Source organism: Onychomys torridus, chromosome 5 (assembly GCF_903995425.1).
Source record: "Onychomys torridus chromosome 5, mOncTor1.1, whole genome shotgun sequence".
In the NCBI taxonomy this organism is placed as follows: Eukaryota; Metazoa; Chordata; class Mammalia; order Rodentia; family Cricetidae; genus Onychomys; species Onychomys torridus.
The window spans coordinates 39,560,792-39,578,008 of NC_050447.1; the positions used below are offsets into that span (position 1 = coordinate 39,560,792).

The 17,217-nt window shown below is 47.5% G+C and overlaps 1 protein-coding gene across 1 annotated transcript; it reads right to left on the reverse strand.

The window, feature by feature from the left end:
• Window positions 1–4,795, reverse strand: Ldhd (lactate dehydrogenase D). The gene is made up of 11 exons (XM_036187460.1): window positions 4,654–4,795; window positions 4,365–4,477; window positions 4,027–4,168; window positions 3,712–3,853; window positions 3,427–3,586; window positions 2,971–3,170; window positions 2,745–2,873; window positions 2,510–2,637; window positions 1,840–1,930; window positions 1,630–1,741; window positions 1–1,542 (listed from the first exon to the last, which is right to left on the reverse strand). The coding sequence occupies exons 1-11, from the start codon at window positions 4,723–4,725 to the stop codon at window positions 1,377–1,379; spliced, it is 1,455 nt and encodes a 484-aa protein (XP_036043353.1). The 5' UTR covers window positions 4,726–4,795; the 3' UTR covers window positions 1–1,376.
• Between the last annotated feature and the right edge of the window lie 12,422 nt (window positions 4,796–17,217).

Sequence of the window (17,217 nt, forward strand, 5' to 3'; positions counted from 1 at the left end):
TAAGGCAAAAATGTCCATTGTTGAATCTTCAACGACTGATATTTCAGTGAATAGTGTACTTGTTCTTTCAACTTTTCTGTATGTTTCGAAGTTTCTTTAATAAAAGAAATTGTGGGGAAATGGCTGTTTATTGAGTTCCTTTAGTCGCCTGTTACTGGAGGGTGTGTGGGAGCCCTGCGCAGCAGAACTCAATTGGAGGGGTTGTTGGGGGGGGGGCAAGCGTTTGTCTGGGGGAGGGTTCACTAAAACTCTTTCCCTGGTGAGTGATGTTTGGGTTTGGGAGAGAACCATGAGACAGACATCACAGAGAAGGGTCCTCAGAACTGAAGTTGGACTGGCAAGGTAACAGGGTGGCGCCCTCTGCCCAGGAGCATGGTGGGAGGAGTGGTTAGGGGCCAGCGGGTACGAGAGGCTGCTGCTTCCTCAACCCGTAGCTCCTTCCTGTCTTCTTTGTTTTTTTTCAACCGAAAAACATATGAGTAGGGGAGATGGTGCTACAGTTGACTGGGACCCACAACCTGGCCCTGGAAGGTGGGTGGCCCAAGGCTGGGAACTGCAGATACCAGTACAAGAGACTGCAGCTGTTCCTAAAATGCTGTTTTGGATTTGTGGTGTCACGCGCCCTCTTGTGGACTTCTGGGGAACAACTGCTACGTACCTCCAGACAAGCACTCTGGAATCTCAAAACTGTCAGGCCCCAAAGTGGGTAAGACCCTGACCTTGAAGGTAAAAGTTGGTGGATACTGCATTATACCATGGAGAGGGGTGGTACACAGGGCTATCTCATCTCCATTTCTAGAGTGTTCCAGCCCAGTCCTGATGGGGAAGCTGTCCTAATTGTCCTCCGCACAGGTGGGTCTTCTGCCTCAAGTAAGCAAAAGCAGAGAGGTTGGAACTGGCTTTCTTCCAAAGCCCGAACTCCATCCACCTCCACCCATAGCTGCAAATAGAGTTCATATTCATGGGCGATGGGCGACAAAGAGAAGGCCTAACGATGTGGAATGGAAGGTTCCTAACCGATTAAGAAAGGGGTGTGGCTATCCCTATGTATAGGATGATCGCAATGATGCTGGACACCAGCAGAGGGATCTGATCTTAGTCTTGGAGTAGACCCACACCATCTCTGCCAGCCAGGAAGAAACTCCCCTGGGAAACACCCTGGGATTTCTACTGGAGCAAAAAGCTAAGAACATCAAGGAAAGTCTCTCTCTCTAAGTCCATCCTCTTCACCTTCACCTTGAGCCCCAGATAGATAGATACCTGGTAGGCAAAAATAACATGTCATTCTATGTCTTGCAAAGTCAGTGACATGAAAGGAAGGTCCACAACAGGGGCTCTGCATTCCTATGGACTGGGGGCCAAGTGTTTGAAGTTCCTCATAGCACTTTGCCTGGGTTCATGAGACCTCGGGGATCCAGTGTGTCTTTGAGCTGCCGCATAGTCTCCACACCCACAGAGCCCACTTCCTCTTGCAGCAGCTGCCTCTTGCCCAGCCCGATGCCATGCTCTCCGGTGCATGTCCCGTGGAGTGCCAGGGCACGCCTAGGAGGTCAAGTGAAGGAATTCCTCAGCGGTTCATCTCTGCCTCTGCCCTCCCCAACCCCCACCTTTCCCTGGCTCAGTTCTTACCTGCCCAGATTTTCTGCAAAGGCCTTGACCTTTCTCTGCTCTTCCACATCATCTGGGTTGACCAGCATGATGCAGTGGAAATTACCATCACCCACATGCCCAACAATGGCTCCTGGGGACCCAGAGAACAAAGCTGGTCATCTCTAGCCTCCTTGCCCAGGCCATGGCCAATCCCAATGCCTCCCAAACAGCAAGTACATAGAACAGAACCTGTGAGTTGTGAGGCCTTAAGTTCCTCCTTGGTCTCTACCAGGATCTCTGGCAACCGGGAGATTGGCACACACACGTCCGTAGAATAGGCCTGAATCAGAAGGTAAGCTTGTGTGGTTCTGCCTATCGCCCACTTCCTACCTAATGGTAAGGGATCACTGTGGCTCAGGCTTAGGACCAGGGGATCTTGATGCCGTAGAATGAACCATCTGTCCTCTAGCCCACTAGCCTTGGTGTGTTCATTAGCCCAGGTCTCCACTACTCCCCTGGATCCAAGCCTGGACCACATGCAGGTTCCTAGTACCCCACACTACTGAGCTGCATAATCTGCCCAGAGCCCAGCCTTCCTATCTGGGTAGACTGCCTCCTTCTTTCCATTCCCCCCCCCCCCGCGCACCCCCCCATAAGGAGGACTTTCCTTCATGTTTAAAATTCCTAAGGGCTCAACACTGCACCCGGAGCTGGCTCACATGAAGAATTCCCAAGTTTTGGACATGGACTAGACTGGTCGGGAGTGCAGGGTTCAAGTCTACAGTCCTGGTCTTCATGCCCACTCAGCCAGCCCTTGGTGAGCCTCAGCCTTCTCTATGCAGTTAAGTAGTGGATTGAGGAAAGGGTTTATGTATGGGCTGAACTGCAGATCCCACCTCCACCCCGGGCCCCAGCTCACCTTCCGTCCAGGAGACAGGGCCAAGACTGCATACCAAGCATTGTGCCTCGCTGCCCAAAGCTCGCTACGCTTTTCAGCCTCCTTGGCCCAGGAGAAGTGAGAGCCCCCGTTATCCTGAGTGATTGCCTCTGTAGTAGGAACAGAAAGGCTGATCCTTAGTCCTGTACTAGCACAGTCCAAGCCCCACTGCGCTACCCTCCTCCACCCTCCACCCTCCACCCTCCCTCCAGCACACCTGTACGTTGCAGCTGTTCTGCTAATGCCTGCTGAGAGCCATGGAACTCCAGGAAAAGTGTGGGTGCCACAGGGCAGTTCAGTTTGCTGTACCTGTTGCAGGCATCCATCATGACATCATCCAGGAACTCTGGGACCAGGGAGAGTTGCTGGTTAGATGACACCTTGGCGTTCTATGGGGGCCTTTTCCGTAGAACCCACCCTGACTGACCCAGTCCCTGGCTCACCAATGCGGGCCACAGGCACTGCAGACTGGAGGATCTGAACGGTACTGTCCACTGCAGCTTGAACACTGGGAAATGCACAGGTGGCTGCCACGGTGGCCTCGGGTGCAGGGTGCAGGCGCAGGGTGGCAGATGTAATAATGCCCAGAGTCCCCTCGGAACCCACGAAGAGTCCTGTGAGATTGTAGCCAGCCGAACTCTTCCTGGGCGCAGGGACACATAAGGTAGGTAAGAGCCCAAGACTTGTGAGTGATTTCTGTCTCGAAGCCTAAAGCTAGAAGACAGGCTCGGAGTGATCTCCTACAGCCCCGTGGTCATCACAGCGTTTGTGATGTAATGATCCAGATAGGCCTTGCACAGGGGAGTCACTGTCACTGGGTCTCCAGACAGAGTTCCAGGGCCTTCGCGTGCATCGCTCACCTACCCGGAGGCCCTGGAACAAGGTCAGGCAGGGCTCACCTATAATGGCGGCCGCGGCCCGCCGTGTGGAGCAGCCTGCCATCAGGCAGCACCACCTGCAGGTTGATGACGTTGTGGCGCATGGTCCCATAGCGCACAGCGTTGGTGCCCGAGGCCCCAGTGGCTGCCATGCCACACAGAGAAGCGTCCGCACCTGGGTCTAAAGGATAAAGTGCTGGAGAGGGCAACTTGGGAAACTTGCCCTGTGGGAAAGATGGGGTCCTCTGAAATCCCCCCAACTGCCCCCCAAAGCCCTCAGGACCCTGAGGTTAGTCCCAGGCCTACCAACAGGAAACCAAAGACCACTGTCTCGCAGGTGGGTATTGAGAGCTTTTCGGGTGACGCCAGGCTCCACCACCACAGAGAAATCTTCTGTATTCAGCTCCATGATTCGGTCCATATGGGTCAGGTTGATGCACACTCCACCCTGGCAGCAGGGATGCCGAGAAGGCTGCCCAACCTAGGTCTCTAGGCCAGGAGCAGCCCCTAGAACCCCATTCTGGGGCTGAGGCCCCATACCAGAGCTCTAGGATGGCAGGTGGAGATAGCCATAAATGTGCCATGTGTAATGGGACTGGACCCCAGGACACCCCACTATACCTGCACAGCACAGACTCCCCCTTCAACACCAGTGCCAGTGCCAAATGGGATGATGGGAACACCTTGGTTGTAGCACAGGCTTGCCAGTCGGCTGACCTGATCCACATTCTGAGGCCACACCACCGCATCAGGAGGTTGACACCTAGAGGCAGGCCGGCCTCAGAAGTTTGGAAAGGTGTGGCATCCCCTCACCCTCTCATTTCGAAAGGACCCAAGGACAGGGCCTCAGCAGATCGGGACAGAGAACATCTCTCTAGGGAGAAAGCCGCCACATTCCAAACAGGTGGCAAGAGACAAGGACAGCCCAGGACCCTGGTCCCAGCAGCAGCTTCTGATACCTGTGCATCGACTCATCATGCCCGTGATGTTCTCTGACGGCAGGAGCGGTGGACACGTGGGGGTTCCCTACAACTGCCTTCAGAGCCTCCACAAAGTCCTGGCTGAGTCCACCCTGCAGGGAAGGAACGGTGCAAGGGTCATAGGCAAGATCACAGGAGCTACAGCCCTGCCCTGTGGCAGGAGGAAAGAATGGGAGCTAGTCAGATTGCAAGATGATGTCGCAGAGCCTCGAGAACTTCGCACCAGGCTCCCCGCCCTCCAGGACCCCATCCACACATAGACATATACCTGTGACCCCCTGGAGCAGTAGCCCCTCCAGGGGGACAGCCTCTGGGTTGCCACCCGCAGGAGCGTGGCCATAGTCAGACCGCAGCTAAGGGGGGGAGTACTAGGAAGGGGAGGAGGCAGTGCCAGCCGGCCTCTAGCTGAGCCCAATGGCCGCACTGGGTGGAGCCTGCCTAATTAAGGTGGAGCTAGCTTAAGGTGGCCCCTGCAGATATGGGGGGGGGGGGGACGACGAAACAGGACAGCAGCCGCTTTCGTGCCTTAAAAGTCCACCACTTCCTGTAGCCCTTCAAACACAAACGCCTTGTGTGGAGGCTTTAAAAGTCCCGCTGACTCCTCGGACTTCTCCGTCTACACTTCCAACCTCCTCTTCGACCTCTAGTTTCCCTTTGCATTCCAGAGCTCAGGCCAGGCTCATGACCTTGGCACATACACTGTACCCTGAGGTTTAATGTGCCTGTATCTGAAAAAGGTGTCACAAACAGGGATCAAGGTCCGAAGGCATTCAGTTAATATCAGACACCCGAGGATACGAGGAGCCATTGCTCCATTTCTCTTGGCTTTAGTTACTTCAGAAGGCTGGCACCGTGATTTTTTTTTTTTTTTTTCTCGAGACAGGGTTTCTCTGTGTAGCTCTGGTGCCTGTCCTGGATCTTGCTCTGTAGACCAGGTGGTTCCGTTTTTTTCTAGGCTTTGACAGAGAGCCTTGCTACAAAGTCCAGGCTGGCCCTAAGGTCACAGTCTTCCCGCCTCCGGCTCCTAAGTGTTAGGGTTACAGGCAAGCACTTGCCCAATGTGACTTCGGTTCAATTTTGACATATCCCACCCCACCACCACCACCACCCACCCCACCACCACCCCACCCCCGTCTCTGAACAGTGTTTCCCTGAAGACATCACTGATTTTCTGATGGTTTGATCTCAACGCAAAGATGAGATCTGTTCTGCTTGGTCTGATCGGATTGATGTTTGGGGCAAAGGGAGCAAGGAGGCAGGTCTGGTGGTGTGAATGAGAATGGCCCATAGGCCCAGATGTTTAAAAACTTCATCCCCAGTTCCCTGAGAAGGACTAGAAGGTGTGGCTTTTGTTGGGTTTTTTGTTTATTTGTTTGTTTGTTTTGTTTTGTTTTGTTTGTTTGTTTTTCAAGACAAGGTTTCTCTGTGTAGCTTTGTGCCTGTCCTGGATCTCACTCTGTAGCCCAGGCTGGCCTCGAACTCACAGAGATCTGCCTGGCTCTGCCTCCCGAGTGCTGGGATTAAAGGTGTGCGACACCACTGCCTGGCAGCCCTTTTTTGAGGAGGTGACTCATACATTTCCAGGTAGTTCTCTCTACTTCTCCTTGCCTCATGCTTGGGGATGACATGTAAGCTGCTGCTCCAGTGACGAGGCTGCCTGGCACCTGCCATGCTCCCTGCCCTTATGGATGGCCATGGACTTAGCCTCTGAACTAAGTAACCCAGTAAACTCGTTCTTCTATAAAGTGTCTTGGTTATGGCATCTCATCACAGAAAAGTAACCAAGACGGATGCCAAGGAGTTAATGCCTTGTTATAAGTTAATAAAACCCTTGATAGTCGATTTCAGACAACTGATGGGTATGGAAGGAGTGCCTCTTAGGTCAGGCATGTTTGTCTTGTGGTAAGATCTTAGAATTTCAAAAACTTAGCTCAGGTGAAATTTAGAGGCTTACACCTTTAATCTCAGCACTCAGAAAGCAGAGGCAGGAGGATCTCTCTCAGTTTAAGGCCAGCCTGGTCTACAGAGTGAGTTCCTGGACAGCCAGGACTGTGTAGAGAGGTGAGAGAGACAGAGAGAGAGAGACAGAGAGAGAGAGAGAGAGAGAGAGAGAGAATGTGTGTGTGTGTGTTTCAGGCAAGCCAGGATTGCATAATGAGATCATGTCTCAAAAAAAGAGGGGGTGGGGAAATATCAGTTTTCAAAAAATGCAATCAACAAGAGCTGAAAATTAAGTACTTATTTAAATATGTACTCCATAGATGACCAATGTCTGATACTTTTTTAATTGTTAAGAAGCACTGCTCAAGGTGGATCTCTGTGAGTTTGAGGCCAGCCTGGTCTACAGAGCGAGTTCCAGGAAAGGCGCAAAACTACACAGAGAAACCCTGTCTCAAAAACAACAACTAAATAAATAAATGAATAAATAAATAAATAAATAAAACTTTGCTGGGCGGTGGTGGCACACGCCTTTAATCCCAGCACTCAGGAGGCAGAGCCAGGTGGATCTCTGTGAGTTCGAGGCCAGCCTGGTCTACAGATTGAGATCCAGGAAAGGTACAAAGCTACACAGAGAAACCCTGTCTCAAAAAAAAAAAAAAAAAAAAAAAAAAAAAAAGAATTAAGAATCATAAGGGCTGGAGAGATGGCTCAGAGGTTAAGAGCACCAACTGCTCTTCCAGAGGTCCTGAGTTCAATTCCCAGCAACCACATGGTGGCTCACAACCATCTGTAATGAGATCTGGCGCCCTCTTCTGGCCTGCAGAGACACATGCAGGCAGAACATTGTATACATAATAAATAAATGTTTTTTAAAAAAAGAAGCACTGCTCAAAGTGCACAGTAGCGGTGAACCTCTTAGCTTGAAGAGGATAACCAAGAGAGCCGGAGAAAGGGCTCAGCTCGATGCTGGCCCCAAGCAGAGCATCCTGGGTTCCATCCCCAGGACCCACAAGGTGGAAGAAGAGAGCCAACTCCCCCAAGCTGTTCTCTGACCTCAGTAAGCATGCTACAGTACATGCACATGCACAAGCACACATGTGTGCACATGCCCTCGCGAGAACACTCCTCTCTCTCTCTCTCTCTATCTCTCTCTCTCTCTCTCTCTCTCTCACACACACACACACACACACACACACACACACACACACTCACACACGCTTGCTCTCACTCTCGCATTCTCTCTCTCTATCTCTCTCTCAAAATTTTTTCTTTGCTTCAGTTCCAAGAATTAACATTTGAAAGTACCAGGTTCAAACAGTCTACCAGGAAGCAAGCTCACAGTAACATTTCATTTAGTTAACATCCTAACTAGACCTTTTCACTATGTGAAAGTTCTGTATGACCGCTTGTTTCCTGTCTCAAATTCTCCAATTGACTAGAAAATTTCTTGTGTTTTAACGAATCTGTTTTTCAAAGGAATAGAGGGAAAAAAATATAGACAGGGTAACAGCCACTATATACTGACATGATCCAAAAATTGTCCCTCCAAATACAATCATACAAAGGTACGGTTTAAATTAGGCACAATGAGAATACTAATTTTAGCACACATAACTTGAAAACAGAAATGCAAAAATGAGGGGCTGGAGAGCTGGCTCAGCAGTTAAGAGCACTTGCTGCTCCTACACAGGACCCAAGTTTATTTCCCAGCATCCACATAACGGGACACAATCAGCTTTAACTACAGTCCCAGGGGATACAGCGCCCTCTTCTGGCCTCCACAGGCACCAGGCATGCTAGTGATGCACAAACATACATGCACGCAAAACATTCACACACAGAAAATAAAAATAAATCTTTTTTTAAAGAAGAAATGTGCTGGGCGGTGGTGGCGAATACCTTTAATCCCAGCACTTGGGAGTCGGAGGTAGGTGGATCTCTCTGAGTTCGAGGCCAGCCTAGGTTACAGAGTGAGTTCCAGCACAGCCAGGACTACACAGAGAAACTCTGTCTGGAAAAACACAAAAAACAAAAAAAAGAAAGTAATGCAAGATGAAGTGGCCAGAGATTTAAAACTCAGTGATTTTCAGTAAGTCTAGAAACAGATTAAGTTTTGACTCACATACCTTAAAACCATCATAAGGAAGCAGAGCATGGTGGTGCACACCCTTGATACCAGCGCTCCAGAGGCAGAGGCAGGCAGATCTTTGAGTTCAAAACCAGCCTGGTCTACAGAGTGAGTTCCAGGATAGCCAGGGCTACACAGAGAGACCTGGTCTTGAGAAAAAAAAAAAATCATGAGCATGCAAAAAGCTGACCAAAATTCCCCATGGGGCACCAAGATAGTAAAAACAAACAACCTTCTGTATGGTTACACAAATCTCAGTGCAGATCTCCTTAACACCCTCATTTCTCTGTCTCAAGTGGTTGAACAGAACCCCAATTAACTCAATAGAGCTCCCCCTCCAAATTTCCAAATGGACAAGGCCTGTCATACAATATCCCAAATGGGGGTTGGGGATTTAGCTCAGTGGTAGAGCACTTGCCTAGCAAGCACAAGGCCCTGGGTTCGATCCTCAGCTCTGAAAGAAGAAGAAGAAGAAGAAGAAGAAGAAGAAGAAGAAGAAGAAGAAGAAGACAAAAACGGTTCAACAGAACTCAAACAGTTCAGGGTTCTACAAGACAAAGCCAGTCACCAAAGAGCAGTTACCAAAATGGTTCAAAATGAACCTAACTAGCTCAAAAGAGTCCCAAACCAAAAGGAAGGCAAAGCCTGGGCTGCGCTGACTGGGAAGAAACTCACTAAGGGTCAATTTTAAAAAAAAAAATCCAAAACAAGCCCAAATACTCAAATCTCTGCTTTATGCAATAGAAGTTAAAAGCAGCCGGGCGGTGGCGGCGCACACCTTTAATCCCGGCACTCTTGAGGCAGAGGCAGGCGGATCTCTGTGAGTTCGAGGCCAGCCTGGGCTACAGAGCTTGTCCAGGACAGCCAGGGCTACACAGAGAAACCCTGTCTTGAAGAAACAAACAAACAAACAAACGACAAACAATATAGAAGTAAAAAGCAACGAATGCCCCCTGAAATGGGAAGATAAGGAAAAGTCCCTGGGATAAAGTGACTCCAGCAGCTGTGTGGGACCCTTTGATCTTTCTATTTATCTGAGGCTAATTTGTTATAAGTGGCCAACACACACACACACACACACACACACACACACACACACACACACAGTCCATCTTCCTGGTTATGTCACTAAAATTGTGACTTGGAGTTGTTAGGGCCAGCACCTGAACTCAGGCATCGCCTAACAAACCAGGCCTAGCCACCCATTCCCAACTGGCCACTTAAGAATACAAATGATACTGAAAAAGCAGAGTAACGTTTATGAAATGTGACCACTTTAGGAAGAGGAACCAGGAGGTCCAATGACTCACCCACTTCCAGGCCATCTTTGGGGTTCTAACATGAGGTTTAACTTAAGTTTAAGTAGAGGGTAAGACGTATAAATAAGCTAATCATTCCTAGTTGAGGTGTGGTCCCTCTCATGGTCATTGTCTCAGTTCCAGTCTCTCCTCAAGGGGGCCTGACAAGTTGTCAGTATTGTATGACAAGCTGGGAGACAAGCTCTTCCTCTGCTTGGCACCAAAATCCCAGCCTTTTGCTCTTTGCAGCTTGAGGTCCATTGTCTCAATAGCCTGATGGCCTAAGGAACACAGTATCTGTTTATAATATCTTCTTCGTTCCTGTAAGGATGGTTACACAAACACATCACATTTAAATAATTAATTTCAGTCTTATGGTCCCTAAAGGCTCTTGTTCATCTCATAATGCAAAATTCATTGAGTCCATCTTTAAAGTTCCCAAAGTCTTAACAGTTCCAAAATTGTTCAAAAGCCCCAACATCTTCTCTGAAGTCACGACAATCTCTTGCTGTGAATCCATATAAAATAAAACAAGCTACATACTTTCAATAAATAACAACATGGAATAAACATTTCCAGTCCAGAGTGAAAGGACAGAATGATAGCAAGGAAATGTTTACTAAAGCAAGATCAAAACCCAGCAGGACAAACACCAAACCCTGCAATTCCATATCTGGCATCTGGGACTCAAGATGGAACCATCTGGACTCTTAACAGCCTTGGACAGCTCTGCCCATCTAGCTCCACTGCCTGAAGTACATCTTCCCTCTGTCTTAGACAGACTCCACTCCTGAGCCTGCAGATTTTCTCAGCAGACATCCCAAGGTCTTGGCATTTCCGACACCCAGGAGTCTCCACTGCAGTGTTAGGCTTCACTATTAGACCCTTATGGTGGTTTCAGGGCCTCCCTACAGAGAATCTGACTCCACCACACAGTGAATGGCTTAGGCAGCTTTCTGGAACTTTGACACAAGCCTCTATGATCCCTGTTATTCTTGCATCTTTCTTATCTTCCAAACTAGTACCATCTAGAAGACATGGCCAAGTTCTGTTTCCAGCTGGAGAGGTATCTTGTCCCCTGGGAACACAGTAGTGTCAGCCTCTGTGTGCCTTCTAGGCTGACCCAGTGAAAACACTTTCCTAGGCAGCCACTTTGGAGCGGGGAATCCCTGTGGTAGCTTTCTCCGTTTGGACTCTCCATTTTCACAACTTGGAGCCTTAGCCAGGTGGGACTTGCCCTAGGGGCACCTTACTATCCCAGTGCGGAGCAGAGTCTCTCCTCTAATGGTACCAATGTCATCAATTTCAGATGCTTTGTCCTCACCCTCCTGTTTGTGGCTTTAAATTTGCTCACACCCCTTCCTCACCAGACAGACCATACACTTTCCCTGTCTTTCTGTCTCTCACTGTGTACCTGAGTAAGAGCAGGAGCAGTAACCATGTAACAGTCTGAATGTTGTCCTGCCTTGAATTCCCTCCACCAAACAAATTAGTCCACTACTTTAAAATTCAGTTTCACTCAAGTTCTCAGTACACGGGCAGAATACAGCCCAATTCTTTGCCAGAATATAATACAAAATGGCTTTAGCCACGTTCTTGATGGAGTCCTCGTTCCCTGTGAAAGTTTATGAGCCAAGTCCACTAGACACATTTCCTCTGGCCTTCTAGTCTTCTGAATCCCATCAGAATGGCCTAAGCTATGCTTACTGCATTCCAGAGCTTCTCTAGCCTGCAACTTCCATGTTCTTCCCAAAAACCAGTTCCAAAGGACCACATGGTCAGATTTATTACAGCAATAACCACTCCTGGGTACCAAGTTTCTGTATTACATTACATTCAGGTGCTTTACTTTTCTTTCTCTCTCTCTTTTCTTTCTTTCTTTCTTTCTTTCTTTCTTTCTTTCTTTCTTTCTTTCTTGTTTTTTTGTGACAGGGTTTCTCTGTGTAGTTTTGGTGCCTGTCCTGGATCTTGCTCTGTAGACCAGGCTGAACTCACAGAGATCCGCCTGGCTCTGCTTTTCCAGTGCTGCCTGGCCTCTACTACTTCTCCTATTCTCCTACTTCTCTCTCTCTCTCTCTCTCTCTCTCTCTCTCTCTCTCTCTGTATGTGTTCACATGTGTATGTGTGTGTACATTCATGTGTTTGTGTGGGTACACTTACGTGTGTATGTCCATTCAAGTGTGTATGTATATGAGTGTCTTAGTCACTGTTCTGTTTCTGTGAAGAGACACCCAGACAACAATTGTAAGAGAAAGTAGTTAATTGGGGACTTGCTTACAGTCTCAGAGGTTTAGTCCATTATAGTCATGGCAAGAAGCATCTCGGCATGCAGACAGATGCTGGGGCAGTAGCTGAGAACTACATCCTGAGAGAGAGAGAGAGAGAGAGAGAGAGAGAGAGAGAGAGAGAGACTGACTCTGGGCTTGGCTTGGGCTTTCAAAACCTCAAAGCTCACCCCCGGTGACATACTTCCTCCAACAAGGCCAAAACTCCTAATCCTTCAAATCCCATCAAAGAATTCCACTGCCTGGTGACTAAGCATTCAAATATGAGCCTATGGGAGCCATTTTTATTCAAACTGCCACAGTGAACATTCATGTGTTTGCATTCATGTATGTAAGTGTGGGCATGAACTTGCTCTAGCATGCATATAGCAAGCATATGGAGGTCAAAGGACAATCTCGGGAGTCGGTCCTCAGCTCCCACCTTGTTGGGGCAGGGTCTCTCTGTCTACCAGGCTGGCTAGCCCAGAAGTTTTGGGGGTTCTTGTTTCTCCACTCCCCACTTCACTGCGGGAACACTGGCATCACAGATACGCCCAACAATATCTACTACATGGACTACATGGGTTCTGGGATTCAAACTCGTCCTCATGCTTACACAGTAAGAACTCTTTACCCATTGAGCCCTCTCCCTAACTGGGAACACTGTTCTGACTTAATGGCTGGTGAGGAAACAGTGGCTAGTCTGGGGTTTGGGTGGTTTGTTTTTAAAAACTAGATGAAAGGAACTGTTACTTCCAGGAAAGCAGCCAATGGTGTTTGTTGCTCAGTGATAAAATGAGCTTTCATGTTTAACAGAATTTGGGCAAAACCCTGTTCTGTTTCCTCATGCTTAACCAGTGTTGATTGAGAAAACTGGAGGAATTAATATGGTGCTTGGTACTGATAAAATGTATCAGCCTAGCTGGGTGATGGTGGCCCACGCCTTTAATCCCAGCACTCGGGAGGCAGAGCCAGGCAGATCTCTGTGAGTTCGAGGCCAGCCTGGTCTACAGAGCAAGATCCAGGAAAGGCGCAAAGCTACACAGAGAAACCCTGTCTGGAAAAACCAAAACCAAAACCAAAACCAAAACCATTTTATTAGTGAATATTTGGATTTTTTTAAAATTTGAAATGTATGAGTGCTTTGCCTTCATGTATGTCTGGGCACCATGTACATGCAATGCCCAAATATGCCAGGAGAGGGTGTCAGATTCTCTGGAATGAGTTACAGATAATTGTTAGCCACCATGTGGAAGCTGGGACCTGAACTCAAGTTCTCTGAATCTTCTGCAAAATCAGTAATTGCTCTTACCTGTTAAGCCAGTTCTCCAGCCCCAAAAGATTTCATTTTAATCATTTCTATATCTGTATGTCTGTGTGTATGTGCACATGAATGCAGATACCCATGGATGTCAGAAGTGAGCATCAAATATTCTGGAGCTGGAGTTACAGGGCAGTTGTGAGCCATTCAACATTAGTGCTAGATACTCCATAGGAGCAGCACATGAACTTAACTGATGAGCAATCTATTCTAAGACGAAGGAATTTAAATACAGCAAAAAAGTTCATTACTGTGATGCTGTTTTTCGTTTGGTTGTTGTTGTTGGTTTGGTTTTTTTTGCTTGTTTTTTGTTTGTTTGTTTTGTTTTTGTTTTTCGAGACAGGGTTTCTCTGTGTAGCTTTGCGCCTTTCCTAGAACTCACTTGGTAGCCCAGGCTAGCCTTGAACTCACAGAGATCCGCCTGGCTCTGCCTCCCAAGTACTGGGATTAAAGGCGAGTGCCACCACCGCCCGGCTTGTTTTGTTTTTGAGGCAAGGCCTCACTATGTAGCTCTGGATGGCTTGGAACTCACTCACAAAGATCTACCTACCTCTGCCTTCTGAGTTCTGGGGTTAAAGATGTGCCCTACCACACCTGGGGCTGGGATAGTGTTTAGAAAGGTGATTGTGTCACAAGATGATGGCACTTGAGCAATAAAAATTAAATTTTTGCCACCATTCCATGAACAACCCACAGTATTGTTGGTGCCCTGGGACATTTACTCCACTTTCAACTGTCACTGTTCTTACAATGAAAATGTCTGTACATGCATTGCCCCCATCACTATGTACCTCTAAGCACATTACAAAGTAGCAGAGGAGTGGATGCTTGGATTTCAGTGGCATATTGCTGCACACTGAGGAGGAGACCAAGCAACCGACAGTGTCCAGTGGAGGAAACTGACTAGAGAGCACTGAGAGCCTAATGGGAAGGAGATGAAATTCAGAGTCATATTTCAGGCAGTGGATGGAGTTCAGTTGGTAGCATACTCACACAGAGCCCTGTGTTCTATCCCCAGCACCACATGAAACACATATGATGGTTTTTAATTCCAGCATTCAGGAGGTGGAGGCAGGAGACACAGATGGCCAAGGGTAGGTATTCTTGGCTACATAGTGAGTACCCCACTCTGGGTACCAAGTTCAAGGCCTGACTTCAATATTTGAGACTCTGGCTCAAAAGAAAGAGAGAGAGGATGAGAGAGAGAAAGGGAGGGGAGAGAAAGAAAGGAACAGGCAAAAGCTCCTTGTCCTAAGGACTACCATTTGGACCTCAAACTCCATTTTACCTGTAGGATGAAACAAAGTTCAGGTTCCCAAACCTAGGGGAACTTTCCAGCGGTTGACCAACCTCCTTTTTTTTTTTTTTAAGATTTATTTATTTATTATGCATATAGTATTCTGCCTGTATATATGCCTGCAGGTCAGAAGAGGGCATCAGATCTCATTACGGATGGTTGTGAGCCACCATGTGGTTGCTGGAAATTAAACTCAGGACCTCTGGATGAGCAGCCAGTGCTCTTAACCACTGAGCCATCTCTCCAGCCCCCAACCTCCTCCTTAAACAATGGAAATGGTCTGTTATTCCCCTTAGTTCTCTAAGACATTACAGTTGTCCCTAACAACAGAACAAATGACTCTGATGAGTTGGACTGAAAAGTTTACAGGAACACACAAGGAAAAACCCTCATCTTTGACTCTTACGGGTGAAAAATATAACTGTAACTTGGTACAGGTGTGTCTATGGTTGGGGGGCTTATAAACCCACTTCTGCCCCAGCTCGGGTCTGTCAGGAAAAGCAAGGCTCCTGAGTCCTTGTCCTTCAGCCCTGGTCAGTCAGAGACTTTGTTTATGTGGTGATTTATTAAAGTTTTTGGAACCCATAAGTGTTGTCTCTCTCCTTCCTCGTGGCTCACAATGGACTAGGTATAATAAAAGGAAAAAAAGAAAGAATTGTATTTCAGAAAAAATATGTGCTCTGTTTTCAAAACCTTCCTCTGTACTCCCTTTTTCCTAAGAGAGAAAGTACTAGAAGATAGTGCTTTGAATTTTGCACATTCTTTAGAAACAGCTCGCATGCAGAGTGGTGTTATCATAAATTAAGAGTGTGTTCAATCTTTTTGTATCTTCTAGTTTGGTCTCAAATTATGCACAGTTTTTACAAGAATAAGGACACATTCTATTTTTGTGTAGATGTATGTGTGTGGTCCTGGGAATCAAGCTACCAAAGGTCTTTACAAGCTACCAAATGTTCTACTGTTGAACTACAACATCTCCAGCCTAAAGAGGACCACACTTGACAGACTGTCATATAATTCCTGTCTTTTTTCCCTTTCATTTCTCAGTGAATTAGACACCTCCACCATGTGATCAATACACATCATTTTCAGTGTCTCTTCCAGTTCTGTCTGTGTAAAACTACAATTTATTTAATTCACATATTCAAAGATGTAGATTGTTTCCAATGTTTTGAAAATATGATGCATATTCTATTTTTTAGACAATTTTATGATATTTGTGTGTGTGTGTGTGTGTGTGTGTGTGTGTGTGTGCATGTGGAGGTCAGAGGACAACTTGTGGGAGTTGGTTCTCTTCTTCCTCCTTGTGGGGGACCACTGTCCAGATTGGCCTTGACTTCTACTTCTGAGCACTGGGACTACTTCTGTCCCTCTCCTCCCCAACTCCACGATTCAGAAACAATTTTGTGTATACTTTACACAGAGTTAAAATTATATCGTCATTTACAAATTTTAAGGGTTGTTTCTGTTTCTTTCCTTTTTCTTTTAGATTTATTTATTTATTATGTATACAGAAGGGGGTGCCAGATCTCATTACAGATGGTTGTGAGCCACCATGTGGTTTCTGGGAATTGAACTCATTATGTATACAGAAGGGGGCGCCAGATCTCATTACAGATGGTTGTGAGCCACCAAGTGGTTGCTGGGAATTATACTCAGGATCTCTGGAAGAGCAGTCAGTGCTCTTAACCTCTGAGCCATCTCTCCAGCCCTGTTTTTGTTTCTTGAAACAGGGGTTTTCTGTTGTGGAACTCTCTGTAGATCGGCCGCTGCCTCCTGAGTACTGGGATTAAACGTGTGCCACCACTGCTCTGAAATTCTCAAGATTTTATGTATATGAATGCTTTGCCTATGTGTATGTGTGTGCACCATATACATGCAGTGTTCATAGAGGTGGTCAGTACTGAGAGTCATTAGGCATGGTACAGCTCACCTGTAGTCCCATTAAGTAGCAAGCTGAAACAGGAAGGTCGTTAAGTTTGAAGCCAGCCCAGACTTGGTGACAAGACCGTTTCAAACCAACATGGGGTTACTTGTGCCAGTCCTTCCAAAAATAACTGTAAGGGCGAGAGGCTGTGGAAAATGGTGGTGGTGGTTGTATTTTGTTTGTAGTGTGTGTGCGTGTGTGTGTGTGTGTGTGTGGTGGGGAGTTGGTTGTTCTGAAACTGGGTCTCACTATGTAGCCCTAGCTGGCCTGAAACTCTCTGTCCTCGAACTCCCAAGGATCTGCCTGCTTCTACCTCCCGACTTGCTCGGATTAAAGGCTGCACTGCCACGCCCAGGAAGAAGTGTGTTCCTTACATGGCAGAGATTCAGGTTGATATTTGCTTTAATGGACGTGTTTTGTAGTTGAAAACGAGTTACTCGATTACTCGTGAAATTTCTAAAACCGAGGTTTTTTAATAGCAAACAAGAAGGAAAGAGGCCGTACTCAGAGCGCAAAACACAGTCCACACTTCGACTTGGAAAGCTTTCCCCAGCCTACAAACAATGCGCAGACTTCCCAGAGTCCCCAGCGGCGCGGCTCGGAGGCGTATGGGAATTGTAGTCCGGAGACCCGCGTCACCGCTCCGAGGACTCTGG

Bases quoted from the DNA above. Each gene is read 5' to 3' on its own strand.
- Ldhd (XM_036187460.1), bottom strand. From the start codon at position 4,725: ATGGCCACGCTCCTGCGGGTGGCAACCCAGAGGCTGTCCCCCTGGAGG. The intron at 1,931-2,509 runs GTGAGCTGGGGC...CTTCTGATTCAG, and splicing joins CCCTGTCTCCTGGACGGAAG to GCCTATTCTACGGACGTGTG. The intron at 1,543-1,629 runs GTAAGAACTGAG...TTGACCTCCTAG, and splicing joins TTTGCAGAAAATCTGGGCAG to GCGTGCCCTGGCACTCCACG.